Source organism: Neophocaena asiaeorientalis, unplaced genomic scaffold, assembly GCF_003031525.2.
Source record: "Neophocaena asiaeorientalis asiaeorientalis breed wild unplaced genomic scaffold, Neophocaena_asiaeorientalis_V1.1 scaffold164, whole genome shotgun sequence".
Classification (NCBI taxonomy): Eukaryota; Metazoa; Chordata; class Mammalia; order Artiodactyla; family Phocoenidae; genus Neophocaena; species Neophocaena asiaeorientalis.
The window spans coordinates 1,845,334-1,870,989 of NW_020173727.1; the positions used below are offsets into that span (position 1 = coordinate 1,845,334).

The window sequence follows — 25,656 nt, forward strand, 5'->3', positions numbered from 1 at the left end:
GAAAGGGGGGGAGTGAATCTGCTGCAAATTCCACTATTTTTGAGAGGGAAAGAGAGCGAAGGAGACAGAGAGGTTATTAAACCACTTTGGCAACCTGAAACTACATGATGAAAATGACAGCAAGAAGTCACACAAAACTAAAATGTCAACTAACAGAAGGAACACACCAGTGTAAGATTTTTTAAAGTTTCCCACAGGTGATCAATAAACATACAGGAGAGGATAGAGAGATTAGGGATATCCAGAAAACACTGAGTTAGGTCAAAGATCTAAAGCAAAACATTAACAGCTATATATTCAATTCTGCTACACTCACAAGCAAAAAGAATCTCAAACATTTGAAAAGTTCTAAAAGTATAAATTCCACAAATAAACAGGAGCTAAAAAGCTGCCATTAAAATAACTAGCATTCAATCTGTCAAAAAAACTATATTCAAATATATTTAACTCTGAGTACCAGCATTCAAAGTTTGCTAACTGATGGACCAATTGGGCTTCATTCTATTTTCTGTCCTGAAATTAAACTCCTAACCGAAGTTAACTTGTATTAAAACATAGTTTGGTCAAAAGGGTATTTAAGAGAGGAGACTATTATCAATGAAAATCCTTCACCACTACTTGAGCACTCTCCTCCTGCACAGTTTACTGATAACTCAGTACTGCTTTCTTACACAAGATAACAAATCCCTGAACACAAATATATAATCCTATTTTAGATTTAGCTATCAGATGGATATACAAAACTGTTACCTAAACCCAAAAGAGTTGATCTTAAGTAACTAAAAACTAAACTGGTTGGATATCAGTAAAACTTCAGAACATATCTCCTCTAGCACTCTGAGTATCTGGTATCAAATAGTGGTAGAAAAGCTTACTTTTCTGAGAATGTCTTTCAGCTGCAGGTGATCGGGAAGCAGTCTGCCAGAATACACCAACCTCTGATCCTTTGTCAACTAAGAAATGGGACAAAGAAAAGAATTCAACTTTTTCTAATTATACAAATTGAAGGTTGGGAATAAGGTGCCTTACAATGGGTAAAGTAAAACTCCCGTTAGGCACAAATATGCAGAAAACTGAAATAATTTAAGAATTTTGTTTTTCCAAATTCCACTTAAGACATTAAAAGTTCAGCATATGGTAGCATATCTACTGTAGATATAATAAAATACAGATAATTACCAAATTATTTTTAAAACGAGGAAAAAAGGTAAATTGGAAGTTCGTCTTTTCAGCCATAATGCAATCCATGTGTGACTGTCATTAAAAACCTTCAAGATTATAAATGAGAAGGTGGCTGACTTTCTATTAACAGTCAACAATGGGATAAAATCCCAAGGTCACCAGTGTTACTTTGCATTGTTTGTCAGTATTTTTAATCAAAAGTAAACATAAGATTTATTTTATTCTTTACTAACATCATGCAGGACAATTTATTGGTTTTAATTCCAAAGCCGTTTGGATTTAGTTACAGCTTTAGGTAACTATTCTTGTTTTTATTATTCCTGCCATTCTCATGAATACCTTCGTACATTTTTCAAAAACACAAGACTAAAGAAAAATCAACTCAAGGGCATGGAGATTCAAGTGCCATCTCCATATGCAACCCAAAATAGGAAGTATGTTCTGGTTATCTCTGCCTTATTTTGTACTTAAAGTAAATCTGCTAAGTGCTCACACTATAAGTATTAAGTATTTAAAATAAAAGCATTTATGTAGAGTCCCCATAAGACCTCCTATTTCATAACTGAGAAACAGGCAAATGTTCCTTGAATTCTATTAAAACAGTTAAATATTAGCTATATCAACAATTACTAAACATGCCAAATCCAAGCAATAACTATAACAATCTTCAAACAGCCTACATATGCAACATGGCTACTAAAAAAAAGTCTTACATTAAAAATAACCATAGTAGAAAGAGTCATACTGAGTAATATCTGTGATTCAGGGGTCCTTAGGTACCAAAGATCAAGGGAAGATATAGTTGTCCTTCCAAGATACTTAGCTTTTAGGCATAATTTAGCTTCCCCTGGAAGTATTTTTGAGTGTACCATTCCTAAAATGCACATATAAAAATTCTTATATTAACAACCAAATACAACAAAGGATTTTTTAAAAAATACATATCCCAAGTCTTGAAACGTCAATCAGTACATATAAATATTGAGTGGAGCACAAACAGTAAATTATATAACATAAGTTAAATGCTAAGTAGATAATGACTGACTTAATCCCTGGACAAATGAATTATGTAATGCTTTGTAAGTTTCCAAAATATACTTATTACTTCAGCTGCAACCTAAAGAAGTTTCTTTGATAAATACTACAGTCATCATAAACTATCATTCTTTCACCAGCCCAAACATTTAATAGATACTTCTATGTCATATCATTCTGTATAAAAATTATCAGTTCTTTCCTTACGAATTTTTTTTACTTTACTTTGAAACTTCTCAAACATACATAAAGTGGAGAGAATAAAATGAAACCCCTTACCATCTTCAAGAATTCCCAAATATCCAGCTCCAACAATTATCAACATTCTGCTGTTCCTGTTTCATTTACCCACCTACCCCCATTTTGTTTTTGGCAAGGAAGAGTTTTAAAGCAAATACCACATATTTCTTTTTGCCTGTAAAAAACAGAATGTATCTGTAACAGTTTTTTTTCCCAACTACCCACAATATTACCACATTCAACAAAATAAATATTAATTCCTTATAATGAGATATCCAGCACAGCTCAATTTTTCCCACTTGCTCAAAAATGTCTTTTTAGGAATGGTTTGTCTAAATCAGAATACAAACAAGGTTCACACATGGGATGGGGCTTTTATGTCTCTTGTAATTTTTTAACAGCTTCCACTTCTTTAAAATTTTTCCTTAGCTATTTGTTGAAGAAAACATGTTGCAATCTGGATTTGGGTGACTATGTCCTCCTGGTATTGTACAGCATGTCCTGTACTCTCTGTATAATGAAGTTAGATCTAGAGGGTTGATTAAATTCAGGTTCTTTTTTGTTTGACAAGAGAACTTCCTGTTGCGTCATATTATTAGCACACTGGATTGAGTGACTTACTTTTAGTCATGTTAAGTTTGATCAGTGGGTTCAAATGTTGTCAGCCAAATTCATCCCTTATAAAGTCTGCCATCAAACATTCACCTTATTAACAACCTAGATCCAACTGCCTAGATCCATTATTTCATTAGGGGTAGAAAATATTTTCTAATTCTCTAATTCTTTCTGTATTAGCTGTGCTTCTTCTAAAAGAACTTTACCGCATCGACCATTTGCTTACCTAGATTACACAAGAAAGACAGCAAAAATGCTCAATTTATTCCCTTTATCAGTTTTCAAAATGAGTGCCCAAGCAACCTCCAGAAGTGACCAAAAAGTTTTGGTTTAAGTATCATTGTGAGCTTGTGGAATTTTATGTTTTTCAATGTACTGCCACCTGGTTGTTTTTGTTAATCCTCAAATTGCACCATCTTTGGCCAGTAGGAGTCCCTTCAGGTTGGATCCTGTGTCACTTTGACATGACCTCTAAGAGCTTCCTTGCTTCCGGGCACACCAGATTCATCTTCCACATTTCTTTCCCCAGGCCTGGAATCAGCCACTGTTCCAGGGGCCTTGATTCCTTTTAATGGGAAATGGCATCTAGAGACAAAATCTGGGGTCTAAGAGTGCTTATTGTTACTTGCTATTATTTCTAAGATTCTTCATTGAGGAGAGCAAGAAAATATGTATTTTTGAGAAAAAGAAACTTAAACCCTGAGTATATTCATATTTCCAATTTTAATTAAACAGTATATGGTTTTTTATTTGTATCTCTATCACCCTGAAAATCTTTCGTGCTAATGATATTAACAAACGTATGCCATTAGCAAAAGTATTTATATGCTTTATCCTACTATGTATAATCTCAAATAATAATAACAATATTGGAAGAGGTTTAAGATTTCTTGTCACTTTTTTCCATCCTTAGATATATACCATTAGGGATATGCAGTCAAAATACAGTTTTGAAATTACTTGCAATAATTCTTCTTACAGTTTTGTCACCATCCTGACATTGTTAAATTGTTTTGTTACCATTTAGGAATTTTTTTCTATTTAACTTTTAAAAATTATATATAACACACATGGAAACAAAGTAAAAATTATAGAACAAGGTGTTTAGCTTCTGTCCCTACCCTCTTTCTCTATAATTCTGAATTACCCTTCCGTCATTTTTTAACAACATAACAAACCTGAATACAAATACACTTGTATTTCCCTTCTTTTCTCACATAAAAGATAGTACAAGATACTCCTTTGTACCTTGTTTTCTCACTTACTGTATCCTGGAGATTACTCCTTAGCAGTATAAAGATGTCTTCCCCATTCTTTCTGACAGATGCATAATGCTCCATTACACAGAAATACTAAAGTTTACAATATGGATATTTGAGTGTTTCCAGGCTTTTGTTATTAATCATTGTGTCCTTGTTTCATACTATTCTACTTATTTCTCTATTCCCCCACTATATCCTGGAACATGGAGCTCCCTGGTGATCTTCATAAAAGCAATCTTGGTGGAAGAGTAGGGTAAAAACTTAACTGGAATGGATTCAAGAGAACAAGAGAGGAGTACAGATACAGTGAATATTCATAATTTATAAGAAGTTGTGCACTAAAGACAGGAAAGAAATAAAGCAACAGCTAGAAGGGAAGTGGAATCAAAGAGGGTCTTGTTTGTTTTACTGTTTCATGTTTTTGTTTTTTTAAAAAGAGAAAAAAACATGTTTGTATGCCAACAGGAATAATCCAGTAGAAAGGAACAACTGCGGATGCAGGAGACAAAAATAGAGAATTTCAAGAGCAATGTCCTTGAGTAGCTATTAAGGGGTAAAATCTCATGTGAAGGAGTTGGACTTAGAGAAGAATATGGCAGATAGGTGAAGAAATGTTGAGAAACTTGTACATGATCCCACTACCACCTGTCTGTGTCTCAGTTTTCTTAACTGAAAAATGAGGGCAATAATAGTACCTATTTCACAGGGTTGAATTTTCACAACACTGAAAATGCACACAAACCTCTAAGAACAGGGCAGAACACCTAGTAAACATTCAATTAGCATGTGATACTAATCTCTAATACCTGCTTCTCTTACATCATGCTGTTTCCTGAGGATCTAATGAGAGATTATGTGAAAGTATTGATAAGTTGTATGACTAATAGCAGACTATCTTCATTATGTATAAGAACATGATTAGGACACTACTAAATAGGTTTGGTTAAAGTTGCAATAACTATCAGTTTTAATGACTAAAAAAGCAAGCCCTAATCCATGTTTGAAGAGCTTTCAAAAATCAGTTTAAAATGACATTTATAAATAACAAAAGGAAAGCTTTTAATTAATTTTAGCTTCTCTAAACAGAGAGAAAAGTAATTTGACATTGGTAAGAAGAAGTCAATGTCCAAAACGTAAGTTACTTACCTTCAGATTTTTAGTGAAAGGATGTATTGGGTGCTAAGATGAAAGAAGTATTTACCAACTACTGCTTCAAAATGTAAGAAATCTATATATATTACCTGCTTTCTACATAGGTAATCTCCATTTTACTATTAAACTGTAATGGTAATGGAATTAATCATGTACTTTATCACAAGTATCACTTTTAAACAACATGGGGCATAAAAATATGCTATAACACTCATTATTTTGGACTATTGACAAATATATATAAGTACAATGGCAATCAACTTAGACAGTTTACTCCCATAATTATTTAGTAGGTAAGTTTAAAACAAATTTTTTTTCACAGAAACAATACAGATCACCATCAGTCAGCAACCCCACAGATTCCAGAAGCCCATGCTTGAAAAACTTAACCATACAAATTAGACATATTTAGTACGATCACTTAGTTTTAAAATGCAGGTACTAAATCTCATGAGAGTCAGCTACAAAGTAATCATCCTGTTATTTATATTGATAATTTTTACATCAAGATAAAAACCGAAAATTAAAGATGTTGGAGATTGGTTCAAGATGGCAGAGTAGAAGGACGTGCGCTCACTCCCTCTTACGAGAGCACCAGAATCACAACTAACTGCTGAACAATCATCCACAGGAAGACACTGGAACTCACCAAAAAAGATACCCCACATCCAAAGACAAAGGAGAAGCCACAATGAGATGGTAGGAGGGGCGCAATCACAGTAAAATCAAACCCCGTGACTGCTGGGTGGGCGACTCACAGACTGGAGAACACTTATACCACAGAAGGCCACCCACTGGAGTGAAGGCTCTGAGTCCCATGTCAGGCTGCCGAAGCTGGGGGTCCGGCAACGGGGGTAGCAATTCCTACAGAATCAGACTTTGAAGGCTAGAAGGATTTGATTGCAGGACTTAACAGGACTGGGGGAAACAGAGACTCCACTCTTGGAGGGCACACACAAAGTACTGTGCGCATCGGGACCCAGGGCAAGGGGCAGTGACCCCAGAGGAGACAGAACCAGACCTACCTGCTAGTGTAGGAGGGTCTCCTACAGAGGTGGGGGTGGCTGTGGCTCGCCGTGAAGACAAGGACATGGGCAGCAGAAGTTCTAGGAAGTACTCCTTGGCGTGAGTCCTCCCAGAGTCTGCCATTAGCCCCACCAAAGAGCCAGGTAGGCTCCAGGGCTGGGTCGGCTCAAGCCAAACAACCAACAGGGAGGGAACCCAGCCCCACCCATCAGCAGACAAGTTTCACTTGTCTTTACAGACAAGTTTTACTGACCTCTGCCCACCAAAGCAACAATCACCTCTACCCACCACCAGTCCCTCCCATCAGGAAGCTTGCATAAGCCTCTTAGATAGCCTCAGACACCAGAGGACAGACAGCAGGAAGAAGAACTACAATTCTGCAGCCTGTGGAAGCAAAACCACATGCACAGAAAGATAAACAAAATGAAAAGGAAGAGGACTTTGTACCAATGATGAAGGAACAAGATGAAGGAACAAGATGATGGAACAAGACAAAACCCCAGAAAAACAACTAAATGAAGTGGAGATAGGCAACCTTCCAGAAAAAGAATTCAGAGTAATGATAGTGAAGATGATCCAGGACCTCAGGAAAAGAATGGAGGCAAAGACCAGAAGATGCAAGAAATGTTTAACAAAGACCTAGAAGAATTAAAGAACAAACAAACAGAGATGAACAATACAATAACTGAAATGAAAAATACACTCGAAGGAATCAATAGCAGAATAACTGAGGCGGAAGAACGGATGAGTGACCTTCAAGACAGAATGGTGGAATTCACTGCCATGGAACAGAATAAAGAAAAAAGAATAAAAAGAAATGAAGAAAGCCTACGAGACCTCTGGGACTACATTAAACGCAAGAACATTCACATTAGAGGGGTCCCAGAAGGAGAAGAGAAAGAGAAAGGACGCGATAAAATATCTGAAGAGATTATAGTCGAAAACTTCCCTAACATGGGAATGGAAATAGCCAGCCAAATTCAGGAAACACAGAGAGTCCCAGGCAGGATAAACCCAAGGAGAAACACGCTGAGACACACAGTAATCAAATTGACAAAAATTAAAGGCAAGGAAAAATTACTGAAAGCAACAAGGGAAAAATGGCAACATACAAGGGAACTCCCATAAGGTTAACAGCTTATTTCTCAGCAGAAACTCTACAAGCCAGAAGGGAGTGGCACAATATATTTAAAGTGATGAAAGGGAAGAAACTACAACCAACAATACAATACCGGCAAGGATCTCATTCAGTCAACAGAGAAATCAACAGCTTTACTGACAAGCAAAAGCTAAGAGAATTCAGCACCACCAAACCAGCTCTACAACAAATGATAAAGGAACTTCTCTAAGTGGGAAACATAAGAGAAGAAAACAACCTACAAAAACAAACCCATAACAATTAAGAAAATGGTAACAGGAACATACATGTCGATAATTACCTTAAATGTGAATGGATTAAATGCTCCAACCAAAAGACACAGTCTTGCTGAATGGATACAAAAACAAGACCCATATATAAGCTGTCTACAAGAGACCAACTTCAGACCTAGGGACACATACAGACTGAAAGTGAGGGGATGGAAAAAGATATTCCATGCAAATGGAAATCAAAAGAAAGCTGGAGTGCCAATACTCCTATCAGGTAAAATAGACTTTAGAAAAAAGAATGTTACAAGAGACAAGGAAGGACACTATATAACGATCAAGGGATCAATCCAAGAAGATATAACAATTATATATGCACCCAACACAGGAGCACCACAATACATAAGGCAACTGCTAACAGCTATAAAAGAGGAAATCGACAGTAACACAATAATAGTGGGGGACTTTTAACACCTCACTTAAAACCAATGGACAGATCAGTGAAACTGAAAATTACTAAGAAAACACAAGCTTTAAATGACACAACAGACCAGACAGATTTAATTGATATTTATAGGACATTCCATCAAAACACAACAGATTACACTTTCTTCTCAAGTGCACATGGAGCATTCTCCAAGATAGAACACATCTTGGGTCACAAATCAAGCCTCAGTAAATTTAAGAAAACTGAAATCATATCAAGCATCTTTACCGACCACACGCTATGAGATTAGACATCAATTACAGGAGAAAAAAACGTAAAAAACACAAACACGTAGAGGCTAAACAGTACGTTACTAAATAACCAAGAAATCACTGAAGAAATCAAAGAGGAAACCAAAAAATACCTAGAGACAAAGGACAATGAAAACATGACAATCCAAAACCTATGGGATGCAGCAAAAGCAGTTGTAAGAGGGAAGTTTAGAGCAACAAGCCTACCTCAAGAAACAAGAAAAATCTCAAATAAACAATCTAACCTTACACCAAAAGGAACTAGAGAAAGAACAAACAAAACCCACAGTTAGTAGAAGGAAAGAAATCATAAAGATCAGAGCAGAAATAAATGAAATAGAAACAAAAAAACAATAGCAAAGATCAAAGATCAATAAAACTAGAAGCTGGTTCTTTGAGTAGATGAACAAAATTGATAAACCTTTAGACAGTCTCATCAAGAAAAAGAGGGAGAGGACTCAAGTCAATAAAATTAGAAATGAAAAAGGAAGAGTTACAATGGACACTGCAGAAATACAAAGCATGTCAAGAGACAACTACAAGCAACTCTATGCCAATAAAATAGACAACCTGGAAGAAATGAACAAATTCTTAGAAAGGTATAGCCTTCCCAGACTGAACCAGGAAGAAATAGAAAATATGAACAGACCGATCACAAGTAATGAAATTGAAACTGTGATTAAAAATCTTCCAACAAACAAAAGTCCAGGACCAGATGGCTTCACAGGTGAATTCTATCAAACATTTAGAGAAGAGTTAACACCCATCCTTCTCAAACTCTTACAAAAAATTGCAAAGGAAAGAACACTCCCAAACTCATTCTACGAGGTCACTATCACCCTGATACCAAAACCAGACAAAGATACTACAAAAAAGAAAATTACAGACCAATATCACTGATGAATATAGAATCAAAAATCCTCAACAAAATACTAGCAAACAGAATTCAACACATATTAAAAAGATCATACACCATGATCAAGTAGGATTTGTGCCAGGGATGCAAGGATTCTTCAATTTATGCAAATCAATCAATGTGATACACCATATTAACAAAAACAACTTAAAAGCTTTTGCAAAGCCAAGAAAACTACAAACAAGATGAAAAGACAACCCTCAGAATGGGAGAAAATATTTGCAAATGAATCAACAGACAAAGGATTAATCTCCAAAATATATAAACAGTTCATGCAGCTCAGTGTTAAAAAAACAAACAACCCAATCAAAAAATGGGCAAAAGACCTACCTAAATACACATTTCTCCAAAGAAGCCATACAGATGGCCAAGAAGCACATGAATAGCTGCTCAACATCACTAATTATTAGAGAAATGCAAATCAAAACTATAGTGAGGTATCACCTCACACCAGTTAGAATGGGCATCCTCAGAAAATCTACAAACAACAAATGCTGGAGGGGGTGTGGAGAAAAGGGAACCCTCTTGCACTGTTGGCAGGAATGTAAATTGATGCAGCCACTATGGAGAATAGTATGGAGGTTCCTTAAAAAACTAAAACTAGAACTACCATATGACCCAGCAATCCCACTACTGGGCATACACCCTGAGAAAACCATAATTCAAAAAGACACATGCACCCCAGTGTTCACTGCAGCACTATTTACAATAGCCAGGTCATGGAAGCAACCTAAATTCCCATCGACAGATGAATGGATAATGAAGATGTGGTACATTATTCAATGGAATATTACTCAGCCATAAAATGGAACGAAATTAGGTCATTTGTAGAGACGTGGATGGATCTAGAGACTGTCATACAGAGTGAAGTAAGTCAGAAAGAGAAAAACAAATATCGTATATTAACACATATATGTGGAACCTAGAAAAATGGTACAGATGAACCGGTTTGCAGGGCAGAAACAGAGACACAGATGTAGAGAACAAATGTATGGACACCAAGGGGGGAAAGTGGCAGGGGTGGTGTGATGAACTGGGAAATTGGGACTGACATGTACACACTGATGTGTATATAATGGATGACTAATAAGAACCTGCTGTATAAAAAAATAAATTTTAAAAATTTTGAAAATTCCTAGTCCTAAAACTATGAATCCCAGTTTCAGAAATACAAATACTCATCAAACCTTTAAACCTAATAGCACATAATCTATTTAACCCAAAATATAGCCAATTGAAATAGCATTACTACAAGCCCAGAGGCTGATAATCCCTTTTCCCCATGTCCTAGTTTTTTAAAGCCTATACCCACTGAACAGAAAAGTTGGGCAATGGCTAAGCAAGTCCCTCAGCAGGATGAGGAAACAGCATGACCAACAGCACCCTGCAAAAGGTTTGCAAGAAGAAAAGACCACAGCATTCACCATTTGCACCTCTGGAAGAGCAATCAAAGTTTAGAAAATCCATTAAGAGGCATTTGTACATTTCATTCATATCTTTAGCCACTGTCCCTCTCCAGTGTCTTTTGCTAACTTTTCCATCCAATTCTAGAATTTAAGGAAGCTTCTTCAGCTAAGATGCAAATTTGCTTTTCTATCCAAGGCCTCTCGCTCCCTCTCAGACCCAGATCCAGATATCCAACTGCTTGTTAGACATCTGACACTTTCAAATATCTTTTTTTTTTTTTTTTGGCCGCGCCAGGCAGCATGCGGGATCTTAGTTCTTGGACTGGGGATCAAACCCATGCCCCCTGCAATGGAAGCACGTAGTCTTAACCACTGGACCACCAGGGAATCTCCACCTTCAGATATCTTAATAGGCAACTCAATATCAAAACATCTACAGTGGTTCTCAATTCTTGGTTCCCCAGATCTTTCCTCTTGCTTGTTCCCTATTCAATAACAACTTGCTACTAGTTGTTTAAGCCAAAAATCTGGGCATTATCCTCAATTTTTCTCTCACCTTGTCTAACATATCTAACCACCAGCAAATCTTACGGACTCTATCTCCAGAAGTCCCTCTCAGTCCATTTCTTTCCATCTCTATTGCCATTACCCTAACCTAAAACCATCTTGCCTGAACTTCTGTAATAGCTTCTTAACTGGTCTTCACACTGTGTTCTAGTCAGTAAATAGAGTGATCTTTTAAAAATGTGAATCACTCCTGTGACTCTCTAATGGATTCCTACCACTCTGGATTGAATTCTAATTCCACACCATAACCAGATGGTCCCAGCAGATCTGGTTTCTCTCTCTTTCCAACCTCCTCTGATCATAATCTTTCCTCCTCACTCACTAGCCAAACTGGCATTCCCTTAGATCCCCAATATGCCAAGTTCCTCCCCAACTCAGACATCCTACCTGCAACAGTCTCTCCCAGCTCTCGCAGGGCTAGCTCTTAACCATCTTTTGGGTCTTAGCTTTAAAGTGACCTCCTCAGAGAGGTCTTATCTGATTTACAAATTTAAAGTAGAGTATTTCCTTTCACACACCCGGTTGGTTCCTTCATAACGCAAGCCATAATCTGTAATTACCTGTACGTTTATTTCCCTAAGTGGTATATGAGTGCCAAGAATAAACAAGGGTCCATGTCTGTCTAGCTCATCCCTTTACTCCCAGAGCCTAGCACTGTGTCCTGCAGAGTAGATGCTAAATGCCGATTTATTAAATGAAGTGTTATGAGTCCAAAAGGGTTACACAGATTTGGAAGACACACTTACTTGAAGTTCATTATATCAGTTATTTTACACGTAATCATTAAGAATGGAAATGAAGTATTTAGTCTGTGAACCACAATACTAGTTTAAAACACTTGCTGGTGCTAAATTCATTTGGTTCATTTCTGCAAATGGTACTGATATTAGCATATTATTATACTATTGAAGGAGCAATCATATGTTAGTATCTTAGTATTAACTTTACTCTAAATTAATAGTCAACTTCCAGTAAACACATCTTTTCACAGCAAGGGAACATCAATTTTCAAAAAAGCAGAATATAATAAAATTACATGGTACTCCCCGAAAATACATGAAGCAAAAACAAGTGTGGATGAGGATGTGAAGAAAGTAGAACTCTCATACATTGCTGGTGGGAATGTAAAATGGAACGGCCTCTGGAAAAGCCTGGGAGTTCCTCAGAAAGCCACCATATGACTCAGTATACATCCAATTCCATTCCTAGGTATATACCAAAGAGAACTGAAAACAACAAATCCACACAAAAACCTGTAAAGGAATGTGCACAGCAGCATTATTCATAATAGCCAAAAAGTCGAAACAACTCAAATGCTTTGATGAACGGATAAACAAAATGTGACATTTACATATAATGGAATATTATTGGGCCATAAAAAGTAATGACGAACTGATACATGTTATAACACGAATGAACCTTGTAAACATTATGCTAAGTGAAAGAAGCCAGACATAAAAGGCCATATATATTACAGTTAGATTTATGTGAAATTTTCAGAATAGGTGAATACATACAGACAAAAAGTAGATTACTGGTTACCAAGGAGTGGGGGACAGAGAATGGGGAGTGACTGCTAATGAGTATGGGGTGATAAAAATGTTCTGGAATTAGACAGTGGTGATGATTGTACAAATTTGTGAACTACTAAAAACCACTGAGTTGTACACATTAAAGGGCAAACTTTATAGTATGTGAATTATACCTTAATTTTAAAAATTGTTGCTATAAATTGAATATTCAAACATCTTCAGATAATCAGAAGTAAAAGGAAAAAGAATTCTTTAATTTTACTTTGGGTGAAAACAGAGAAAAAGTTTTCATGTGCATAAATTAAGTAAGAAAATTTGAAATTTTTTCTAGTGAAAAAATTCAGTTTAAATATCAGTGAATTTAATTTAAATATCTGGAAAACCAGTGGTTAGACATGATAACAAACCACACAATAATCAACTGAATTTTCAAGTGGTTTGGATTATAATCTACAGTATTAGGAAAATAACAGATTTTGAGATCTAAATTCAAATTCAGTTTAACTTGTAAAATTGACACAATTTTATTTATCCAGACCTACTAACAGTATTTTATTTTATATTTTCTTGCGGTACGCGGGCCTCTCACTGTTGTGGCCTCTCCCGTTGTGGAGCACAGGCTCCAGATGCGCTGGCTCAGCAGCCATGGCTCACGGGCCCAGCCGCTCCTCAGAATGTGGGACCCTCCCGGACCAGGGCACAAACCCGTGTCCCCTGCATTGGCAGGCGGACTCTCAACCACTGCGCCACCAGGGAAGCCCCTAACAGTATTTTTTACCTTGATGAAAAATCCATTTCTGTATTAGTTAGGGTAGTAATGCTAGCTGCTATAATGAACCTCAAGATCTCAGTAGCTTAACACAATAAAAGTTCATTTTTCTCTCAATAAAAAATATTACATGGTATCCTTTAAATATAAGAATTCAGAAGACTCAGGATTGGAAAATCTAAAATGAAGTACTAATTAAATTGTCAATGAAAATTTTCTTCTGTTAAGATACTGGCTACACAGATTAACATATAAATATACTTGACTACCTCTGTTAACAACACCACCATTCTTCCTGTTGCTCACATCCTACATCCAATAGTCAGCAAATCTTAATAGGTACAGTACTTTACCATCTCCCCTGCTCCACCCAAGACGAAGCCTGGTGATATATGGTAGAGCAGAGGCAGCTAAATTACCAAGTTGGAAACATCCTGTTGGCACTCTGAGTAGCCCAGAGACAAAACTATACCACTCCAAATAAACAGCTGCTTAACCAGCTGGCCCAAAAACTCTGCTACCCACTTAACAGAGGTTGCTAAAAACCAAGGTGAGGAAAGCTCACCTGCTAGTATAATATGCAAAAATAAATCCTAAACTGGGGAAAGATGTTTTCTTTCTAAAAGGTTTACATATATTTTATCTAAAGTATCTGACTTTTTAATGTTTATTTAACTAGACAGCAAAAACAGATAAAATACCATGTATCCCTAATGCACTTAAAATATTCACAAGAGTCTAACAGATGAGTTTACAAAGCGAACAATACTTTTATATTTCTGGAAAGTCACCTAGTTGGTATCAAAAGATTAGATTTTTTACGTGAAGGACTAAATGGGTCTTTCATAATTATGAATGGCTTAAAAAATCATGTCCTTAGTATATCCAACTTCAACATAATCAAATAGCTCAGTAAAAGCAACGGTTAACTTACATATTAATGCAAAGAACTACAGCCCAATTTCTTTTAAAGTGGTAATTATTAACATTTCAGTTCTTATATACAGTTCAGCCGTAAGTGTCAAACAGCTTTAAAGAGCTGGTTCTCTGCACAAAATATCGTTTATGTGGGAAATGAATCCAGTGAATTTGTACTGAACATATCTCCCTCCCATTCCCACTAAATCCACCCAATCTAAAGCCTCAGGAAATTCAGAAACACTGTAAATGGAAGCAGAACTTACCCAAACTGCCTCTACCTCTTATGCCCTTGCAATAACAGTAAACAAAACCAGCTTACAGAGCTTACACAACAATTTCCTCTGGAACTCCAAAGGGACATTCCCTGCTTAGCTGTTTCTACTGACAGGCCAAATCAGGTATACATACAACAGAGATGCCAAAATACATGACTGCTATGGTTCATACAAACAAGCAGGAAATGTGAAAAGATAGGGCAAAGCAATGTACTTGGAAGTCTTAAGATATTATGTTCCCATACCTTCCCTATAATTTATCAAAATAAAAATAACCACACACTAAGCTGACATGCATTAGAACGGTATTAAGACTGTGTTACCCATTCATCTGTAGCCTTTAGATGACAACCCATCTAAACACACACGCCTTTTTACAGTCCACTTACTTCTTTTTAATTTGCAAGTATATAACTGAGCTGGCCAAATCCCTAAATGCCTTTCTTCGTCTTATTATATATAACCATCATATGGTTAAGACCTGAGGCTTGCCAAGTCAGACTAACCTGGGTACAAATTCCGATTCTACTACCTAAAGTTCTATGACCTTGGGCAAAAAAATCACCAAGCCTCAGTTTCCTCATCTATAAAACAGAGCTGATAACAGAACTCACAGCGTAAGCTGTCTATGAAGAATAAGTATGATAAACATATAAAGTGCTTACCAGAATGCCTGGTATACATAGCAACCTCTTAGTAAATGGCAGTTTAAAATCACAGCACCAAATATGACAGTTAAGTAAAAGCATTTAGGGGCTTCCCTGGTGGCAGAGTGGTTGAGAATCCTCCTTCCAATGCAGGGAACACGGGTTCGAGTCCTGGTCCAGGAAGATCCCACTTGTCGCGGAGTAACTAAGTCCATGCGCCACAACTACTGAGCCTGTGCTCTAGAGCCTGCGAGCCACAACTACTGAGCCTGTGCTCTAGAGCCCGCGAGCCACAACTACTGAAACCCGTGTGCCTAGAGTCCATGCTCCGCAACGAGAAGCCACTGCAGTGAGAAGCCCACGCACCGCAATGAAGAGTAGCCCCCGCTCACTGCAACTAGAGAAAGCCCGTGCGCAGCAACGAAGACCCAACACGGCCAAAAGTAAATAAATAATTTTTTTAAAAAATGATTTTAAAAAAAAGCATTTAAGACCATCAAATCAATATCTATTATGTGTGGGAATTCCCTGGTGGTCCAGTGGTTAGGACTCCATGCTCTCACTGTTGAGGACCTGAGTTCAATCCCTGGTGGGGGAACTAAGTTCCCACAAGCAGCGCAGCGCAGCCAAAAACAAAATTATTATGTAAAGGAGAAAAACTTAAAGTTCTAAAAAAAATCCTATTTTTAAAAGCACTGATGCATGATTAAACAAAACATTACCTTCACAGTACTGTTATTTTCCAAAAAACACATTAGAAAAAGGCAAGGAGTTAAACAAAACAAATTTCAGTCAGCACTCATTCAAAACTTTTAACTTTCCATCAACCTTTGACAAGAGTCTTATAAAACAAAAATTATTTGTGTGTATGGATTATAGCCCCTTTAAGTCAACAGTTCTGAGGTGGTTAAGCAAGCAAATTTTAAAACTGACCTGCTTACTTATGCTAAGTGAAGTAAGTCAGACAGAGATAAATACTGTGTGATATCACTTATATGTGGAATCTAAAAAATAAAACAAACTAGTGAATATAACAAAAAAAGAAGAGACTCACAGATACAGAAAACAAACTGTGGTTATTAGTGAAGAGATGGAAGGGGGAGGGGTAATAAACAAGTAGAAGATTAAGAGGTACAAACTATTAGGTATAAAATAAGTTATAACAGGTATATTGTACAACACAGGGAATATAGCCAATATTTTACAAATTTTTAAAAAATGACCTTCCTAAATAAGGTAATAGAGAATTACAAAAATAAGACAGATATAAACCTCAAATTATATTATAAAAGCTACTTCCACTGACAATGAAAGTAAGACTTCCATCTGAACTGTAGGCAATTTGGTTATAGAATGTTATATTCTCAGAATAGAATCTATGCAATTGGTTCTATCCCTATTTCTTTAATTCTAACAAATCTCAGAGCAAAGGCACTATTTGAAAAGGTGCCAAGAGAGAGGAGGTCTATCCAGAACTGAGGGACATGTTCAACGGTCATTTTGACCTCAAGACAAAAATGGGAAGCAAAAGGATACAAGCCCCAGAAAGGTTTGCCTTCAAAATTGAATTCAGGGTGAGTCAGGTCCACCGTAGTTATTGTTCGTGTATAAGAACAAACAGTAAGAAACAAGATAATGAAAAAGGTGCCTAACTGGATTTAGAGGTTCTTATTTTTTATTTTATTTCTTATTTATAAAGTTTTCTCTAAGATAGTCCATTCTACTGGATAACATTAAGTTCAACCATTTTGATTTTTACATACCTAGTAAATAAGTCTAAACTAGACCAAAGTCTGAAACTACTCAAGTAAAAGTGGCCCTCTTGATAGGTTATCTTCACCCACTAGCAGTAATTACCTAAATTTCAGAATAATTATTTCACACTACAGGCCAATTTTAGGAACTGAAAACCTAAAGTCATGAAGTGATGACAAATGTCATATTAGAATATGACTCACAATTATATACACTATCAACATGAACTGGTGCACTCCCCAGTTCTTAAACCAAGTACCAAACCAATTATCAATACCATTCAAAGTTAAACAAAACTCCACCAGAGCTCAGTTTCACACCTGAGGTTTTTAATAATGACTTTGTAAACTTCTGTGTAAATGTGGCAATTGCCTTGCTTCCTAACTAGAAAACACTTTCCCCTTTTAGCCCATTATGGAGCTATAATCCTTTAACATAGTACTATACTACTAAGTACTATAATAATATAAAGCATTTAGAATCATCAGTGCAACAACAGCTGTGAAAGAACAGTTAAAAAAAAGAAAAAGAAACTATGATCTTATCTGATTAAAACTTATTAACTCTTTAAGAAAAATGTCCCTGTGAATCTTTTCTTAACACAGCTACACATTCCCTTATCCTCACTCCAGAGTGGACCATTCCCTTCCAGTGCTCCTACAGCACTCAGTATATCCCTCTTATATAACACTAGTACATAATATTGTAGTTATTTACTTATATGTCTGTATCCCCCACTAGACCTGAGCTTTTTAAGAGCAAAGGACTCTTACCACCTTTTTGCTTAGTATATACATTGTAGACCTTCAAATGCCAGGTCAATAAATTCCTAATTAAATAAATAAATGAAGCCCAAGAAAGTATGCTTTGGAAGGAGGAGTATATTTGTTGTGGGTTTATTGAGGGGAGGGGAGGTTGAATTTAAAATATCCATGCAAATGGAGATTATCTGTGATTAAATGAAGTCAATATCTGACCATAAAGCTAAAATCTTAAGATTTTACACACTGTTGCAGAGTTTAGCCAGAATTCCATTAACAGCATGTAGGCATGTGACCTATCCTTGTAGAGATCCTAAAAGAACAACTTCAAATCTCCATTCTTCTCCCTCCAGCAGCTCTCATTTATTTTCCTAGAAGCCACCGTCCACAGGGATCAAGGCCCTCTACCTCCCCTGCCCCATCAGATGCAATAAGAGCAGTGTCTACGAACTGTTCTACTTCACGCTGGGGAACACTTGCTTCTACCAGGCACTAAACCCTTCTCTGCTTCCAAGTCCACCCACCTCCACCTTTCTTATGCGCAAGGAATCAGGCATAAGAAACGATCTGTTAAACACCAAACAGCACTTGAGACACTTAAAAACAGAATCAATGTTAAGTAGTCATTGTGGGGGGTCATAAGAATCTAAGCTTCCTTTATATTAAATCAACAATATAATATTGCTTATATTGTTAAATTTCTCCGTTCTAAATAACAACTTTACAAGTAAACTTTAAGGACTCCAATTCCTATGCTGAGGACTCCCTATGGCTTTGGAGTATCAGTAAACAGTTGGTCTGTTAAACAACTGTGATACTTCAAATCAGTTCTAAGTGATAAAAAAAGCTAGAATGTGAGTGTGTGAATAACCTTACAAAGTTTTCAGTGAAGTTCTATGAAAATAAACACATGTGCGCTTCACTGGTGGCGCAGTGGTTAAGAACCAGCCTGCCAGTGCAGGGGACATGGGTTTGATCCCTAGCCTGGGAAGATCCCACATGCCACGGGGCAACTAAGCCCGTGCGCCACAACTACTGAGCCCGCACCCTAGAGCCCGCGAGCCACAACTACTGAAGCCTGTGCGCCTAGAGCCGGTGCTCCACAACAAGAGAAGGCACCGCAATGAGAAGCCTGCACACTGCAACAAACAGTAGCCCCTGCTCGCCGCAACTAGAGAAAGCCCTCACACAGCAACGAAGACCCAATGCAGCCAAAAATTAAATAAATAAATATATTTATTTTTAAAAGAAAGAAAAGAAACGAAACACATGTACACCATCCCCACCTTCATTAACCTAGAAATAAACTTCAGATATTACAATTCACTTGGAGAAAACTTGCTGGAAGAGGATAAAAGGTTTGCCACAAGGTTAGGTAATTAATAGGCTGCATATTATTTGGTATACCTTCCAAAAGTGCCTCCGGTGTGTACTAGAAGCAAGCAGCTTAGGAGGGCCAGGTGTAGAGAAGTTTGCAACTGATCTGTCCTCCAGCAGCTGACTGATCCACATGGGCACTGATAGCACTCCACTGAGATAAGTGCTAAGATGGCAGAACTCCTGCCAAAAACAGGCTTATCCCAGGAGCAGGTAAGACAAATAGGGTTCACACTCCTCTCTTACTTTTTAAAAAAGAAAAAGTTTCAGAAAAGTGATAACTCTTGTTCTATCACAGTGCAAACCAAGTCCCTTTTGGTTTAATCATATAATGTAAAAGATCCTCACATAAGTATACACTTGAACATATAACTAAGTACTTAGATATATGCTCAATAATGTACTTAGGAATGGCTATGTTATGAACACTACTATGGAAGTCTAAAGCTTTCAATTCTGCCTATCCTGAAAAGCTATTTTCTACTTTAAAAATGTGTAAAATGAGTCATATGCAATAGGAAATCTTTTGTAAAGCAGAAATTTTTAAAGAGAAATTGTTACCCCTGTGTAAATCTTACCTTTCAAGAAAAGATTTGAATGAGAGTTCCAACTATTTTGTTCCAAGTACTTAAATACTTCAGGGTTTTTATTTCTCCTACTAAAAATATTTGTAATCAAAAAGTACTGACAAACATAGCTAATGCCAACTAAGAGTTGTTTTTCTAAACCACCTGTTTTTGCAATAACCACCCTATTTCTATAGCTATTCTAGAAGCCTAAATGCCTAAGTAAACTTAATACTGTAACACTGAAACAGTCCTAATTCATTAACATCTTAATATAGATCAAATGCCTTCCTTACTTATTTGCATAAAACAAGTGTTAAGTAAAACCTAGAAAGCACAGTTGCCTTAGTATAGATCAAGTGCCTTCCTTACTTATTTGCACAAAACAAGTGTTAAGTAAAACCTAGAAAGCACAGTTGCCTTCCAACACATCCTTGCTGCTGGCTTAAATTTGCCAGATGCCAAAAATATTTCCCACCCTAAAAATCCAAGCTTCTTCATTAATTAAAAAAAAAAAGGTTTAGTAATCACTGAAAACTACTTATTCAGGAATGAAATTTTTACACGATGGAGAACATGAAAGCCTAACTTTCATACACACTACACAACATTATACTTTTCTAAATTATTCCAAGACTTAGTTATCAACTGTGTTGATAACTTTCAAATCTAACTTTGGGGACAGATAGAGCCGTACTGTCTATTTTATTTATTATCTTTGCAATATCCAGATATGATTCAGAATGAAAAACACTGCTGCAGTGATTTACAAATGGCTATATGAAAGGAATAAAATGATGCACCAAATGGTGGGGGTGTGGAAGGACTGTTCTCCTCTAAATGAAGAAAATTTCTGTGTCCTCTACAGGAGGAAAATGAGAGAGGAAGGGGCAGAAGAAAGTGAATCTAAAACGTATAACTCTTTGCTTCTTGAAACATATATACTAGTGTGTAAAGAGTATAACTTTCATAGGGGTCACATACTTATTTCAAAATTCGCTCTTCAGCAATGAGCAAATTTCTGGGCCAGATGTTGAAAGTAAAAAGGAATTTTAGTCTAATAAGCAATAAAAGCTTGAATATGGATTGCAGTGTTTATCTTTTTTTTAAAGGATACACCTGTCATTCCCATTTTAGGTTGATGATTTTGAGTCCAAGAAAAACGGTCCTATTGTATGCCTGCCAATTCTCATGTGCCTTAATATTTCACTTACTAATTACACGTACTAATTAACTGGACCTCATCAGGAAGATATTAATGATGGTTCAGACACTCAAGAGAGTCGCATAACCTCGGAACGCAAAATACTTCGCAGTCAAAATACTTTGCAGTCAAAGAGACCTATTTGACTCAAGAGGGGTGGGGATAAGCAGAGAGTAAGGGAGTATATGACACGAAAATCCGCTGGCCAGAGCAGCTGCGCCCAGGTTTTAGACACTTACTGGTTTGCTAGGGTACACGTTAGACAGATGCGTTTTTAGTTTCCCCACGGTCCAGTTCAAGAAGCAGCTAATAGTCTGGTCACTGTATTTCTGATTCGGTGCTTTAATGATGAGGGTCACAGGAATCTCCATCCCATTTTGGTCCATGGTGCCTCCAAGGTCGAACAGAGTCAAGAGGAGCAGCAGTTAAGCCCAAATGAGCCGAGGTGGTTACTGCCGGCGCGGCTGGGATGGGGACGGAAGCGAATGGGTTCTTAATATTCCTTGTCCAAGTCAGTCACAAGTGCATCGGGCGATACAAAGGCCATTGCCGGTGCCGAGGATGATGGCCAGGGGCGGAGGCGGAGGCGGCGGCGGGGTCTGGGGGCCCGGCCGGGGGTGCTGTTTTCCCCGCCAGGTTCGGGCTCCGCCGTGCTCCGGACTGCAGAGGGAAGCCAAGGGGAGAGAGAAAGCGGTGAGAAGGTAGAGAGGGGTGAGGGCGCGACAGCCCGAGCCACCGCCCCGCCCCGCTGCGACCCCTAAGCTGAAACGCAACAAGGCCCCGACGCGACGGCCCCGCCACGCGGGCTGGAGAAGGGGACGGGCCGCTCAGGGCGGCCAGCCGCGACAGGCAGGGCTACCTGAGAGATGGCTGCAGGGCCCGCCACCGCCGCCCTCCTCCCCCGGGCACGGCCACCGATCACACAGTACGGCCGAGCGTCCTCCGCGGCGGCCGCTCCCTTCCTACTGCTCGGCGGCGCCCACGGCCCAGCCCTGGATCTCGCGAGGCGGCGCGGCGGCAGCGGGAGAAGTTGGCCGAAGGGCTCTCCGCCTGACCCCTCCGGCAGGGCAGCTGGAGCGCAAGGCGGAGCGCGGCCGAGACGGCGACAGGTGGCAGGAAGGCGGGGACTAGAATAGGGGCGCCGGCCGCGAGCGCGCCTGTTTTGTTGTTGTTGTGAAGAAGGTCCGGGTCCCCTTTAAGCCGGAAAACGCAGGGCGGAAGTGCGTCAGGGGCGGCTCGCCCCCGCGCGCTGCCCTCCAGGTCCCGCCGCCGACCGCCCCTGGCGGCCCAGGGCGGCGGGTGCAGAGTTCTGTGTCGCCTCGAAGTCAGTCGGGCGTGTCGAGGCCGCCAGGCCAGGCCATTCGCTCCGCCTTGCCTCCCCAGCGGTACTCGGGCCTCCACTCGCTTCGCTGGCGTTAGCACATTCTGTTTTGACCACACCCGGAAGACTTGGGAAGTGTTCCTCATCCTTAGAGCTGTCTCTTCAAAAGTTAGTGTCCTTGCTGATGCTCAATTAGGCTTCTGCCCATAATTTCTTGTGTCGACTGTCTGCAAAGCACGGTACCTGGAGCTTTGGGGAAGGAGGGACTGGGGGTACATTGCATAAGGAGAATGCTTTTAGTCTACCTCTACTTTCCGTGTGACCCTGGCTAACCTTCCTGAGCCTCAGTTTACTTCTGTAAATGGGGACGGTAATGGCCACCTGACTGTGTGCTGTTGATTAAATGAGCTATGTAGGTAAGCCATCTGGTACAGTTCTGGCGTATATCAGTCTCTCAACTAAATATTAATTAACATATATTTCCTCTCCGTCTTCTCAAAAGTTGGCAAGTGTTTGTTTACTGAGCACCTACTGTGTGTTGACCACAGTGGGAGATGAAGACGGTTGGCAGTGTTATTTTTCTGGTTTATGGTTTACACGTGGGAACGCGAAGTTTCAGGCTATTGCCCAAAGCCGACTTACTCTCCATTTTCTGCACAGGTTTAGGAGTCAGTGCAGTAAGTTGAGATGTGCATTTGCACAGGTCCAGGCTTCCACTTATAGGTGAATACAAGCACATAATGTAGGGGGCTTTGGGGACCTGATCTCTTCCCCTCTCAGCTGCAGAGGAGTTAGTGAAAGTTAGACCAAGAGGAAGTTCTTCCTCTCAACAGCTAGTGCCCCAGGATCCCTTACACCCTCTCCTCCTTCACCTCTTTCTTTGTGATAGGACACCTACCATATCTTAGCCATACCCTCTCAATGCTCTTCTAAAATAAGAGTGAAGTTTCCTTTATTTCTTGTCATGAAATGAGAACAGTTTACTATGACTTGGATTTCCTGTAGCAGACCCTTTTTCTACCTAGTATCTAGTCATCTTAATAGAACCTTAACTTAATTCTAGCTACAAGTACTTTTTCTAGCTCCCTTACATCTAGCAGCAGCCATTCGACACAGCTGTAGCCCGTAAGATGAAAGGTGAAGTTGCTACTGGGGCTTCCAGGGGAGCTTTCAGATGAACATGTGCTGCAGACCAGAGCTCATCCTTGCCCTCTACACCTGTCTTTCTTACTGGAGGAATGTGATGCTGGCAGTGGGGCAGCCACAGCTCAGTCCTGAAGCAACAAACAGGAGAACAAAGGCCTGTATTACAAGGATGGCAGAACAGAACAATTGAAAGAGGCTGAATCCTTTATGGCATAAGTGTGCCACCATATAAGTCCCAAGCTGTCTGCTCTAAGAATTCTTTTATGTCCAATTCCTGTTTAAGGCAGGAGGAAGTCTCCCCAACTGCAACTGCCACAAGCACCACCACCCAAGCCTGTCACTTATGCCTGTGACTCACACTTCCAGGAACCCCTTAGAGTAATGTGATCATCCCCCTTGGCGCTCTGAAATGTACATTATTAATGAGATATATATTAATAAATATTAATATTGACAGAATGCATTTCACTGGATAGACACTACTTAAAGTAGAGTTCATCAGAGGTTCACTAACATGGACAAAATCATTTTAAAATGTAATGAACATTAAAGAATTTGAAATATATGAGTATAAAGATTATAGAGTATCTGACAGAAATGATTTTTTTTTTTTTTTTTGCCTTACAGCCACCTGAATTAACAACCTAAAAATGCTTTTGATGCTGTGGAACTTGCCCACAATAAAAACAGTATGTAAATATCCCATTTTTGTTAAATTACGTGTATGTGTTTATAGAAAAATGTATGAAAGGGTAGTCCCTAGACTATTGATAGTGTTTAACTTGGAATTTGGAGTAGGAAAAACAGCATGGAGGGGATGCAAGATAGCAGTTACTTAGAGGGTGCTGTGAGCTGTTTGTTCTTTGCCCGTGTTGCACATAAGAAGGGGAAATGTGAAAGAACAACTACACATCTCAGTTACCATTTGCTACTTAAAGACAGCCTCTAATGAGAATGCTTAAGGGGAGGATGCTAATAGATAATAAAGGATTTGTGATTGTTAAGGCCAAATCTACTTTAACAATATTAAGTATTCAATACACATAATTTTAGTAGCTAGTTCAGTAATTCAGGGTGATTTCTGCCAATGGAGTAACTTTGTTTGTTGACAAAGTAAAACGCTTAAAGAAAATTATTTGTAAATAATAAAACTGATTTCCAATATTTGTGGGATATTTACTTCTAATTCTTTTAATTGGGAAGGAGGACAGCTAGAAAAGCTTATATTGACTCCTTCTGTGAGATTCCAGTTTCTTTTAAAATTTTAAAGAAAATAAAGTGCTTATTACTGCGCTTTTCTTACTAAAATTTGGAATACCTTCCAGGAAGGTAAAATACTTTATGATGTTGAATAATATAGTTTTCAGTGTTTTGGTTTTTTTGTTTTTGTTTTTATGATAACTCTCTTGGGAAGAAAGACTTTAGTCAAGTGATGATCTTGCAGTTGCAAATTTCAAAGACGATGATAGCCATCTGGCTTCTGATTGATTCCTTCTATTTCTATTTACACCAAACTTGTCTTTTTTTTTTTAAGATGCTGTGCCACAAAGCATCTAATCAAATCTCAATCAAATTTATTGTTTAAAAACAAGTGAAATCCTACATTTCAAGCCTAGGAAAATTAGCTCATTTCAACACTGCACTTTCAAAATCTTAATTGGTCCCAGATGTTTGATTATAAACCATATTGTAGAAAATGGAAGGAAGAAAACCACACATGCATTGAATGCCAAATGGATGATTTAAGTGATGTGTCATTTAATGAATTTTCAGAACAGCCCTGAGAGGTAGTGAGGTCAGTGAAGCTCAGAAAGGCTAAATGTCTTGCCCCAAGTCACACAGCTAGTAACTTCCAAATAGAATTCTGATTCCTCTGTA

The 25,656-nt window shown here is 38.3% G+C and overlaps 1 protein-coding gene across 3 annotated transcripts in view; it reads right to left on the reverse strand.

Annotated features, from left to right (window-relative positions):
* Positions 1 to 22,500, reverse strand: part of HERPUD2 (HERPUD family member 2) — a 40,693-nt gene extending 18,193 nt beyond the window's left edge. The window contains exons 1-3 of one of the 3 annotated variants that reach the window (XM_024750762.1): positions 22,171 to 22,500; positions 21,551 to 21,971; positions 876 to 953 (exon numbers count right to left, since the gene is read on the reverse strand). In XM_024750762.1, the coding sequence (XP_024606530.1) occupies positions 876 to 953; positions 21,551 to 21,697 (225 nt within the window). In that variant the 5' untranslated portion in view covers positions 21,698 to 21,971; positions 22,171 to 22,500. Of the gene's footprint in view, positions 1 to 875; positions 954 to 6,511; positions 6,715 to 21,550; positions 21,972 to 22,170 lie in introns of those variants that run through there. The other 2 variants (XM_024750763.1, XM_024750765.1) reach the window with 2 other exon arrangements.
* Between the last annotated feature and the right edge of the window lie 3,156 nt (positions 22,501 to 25,656).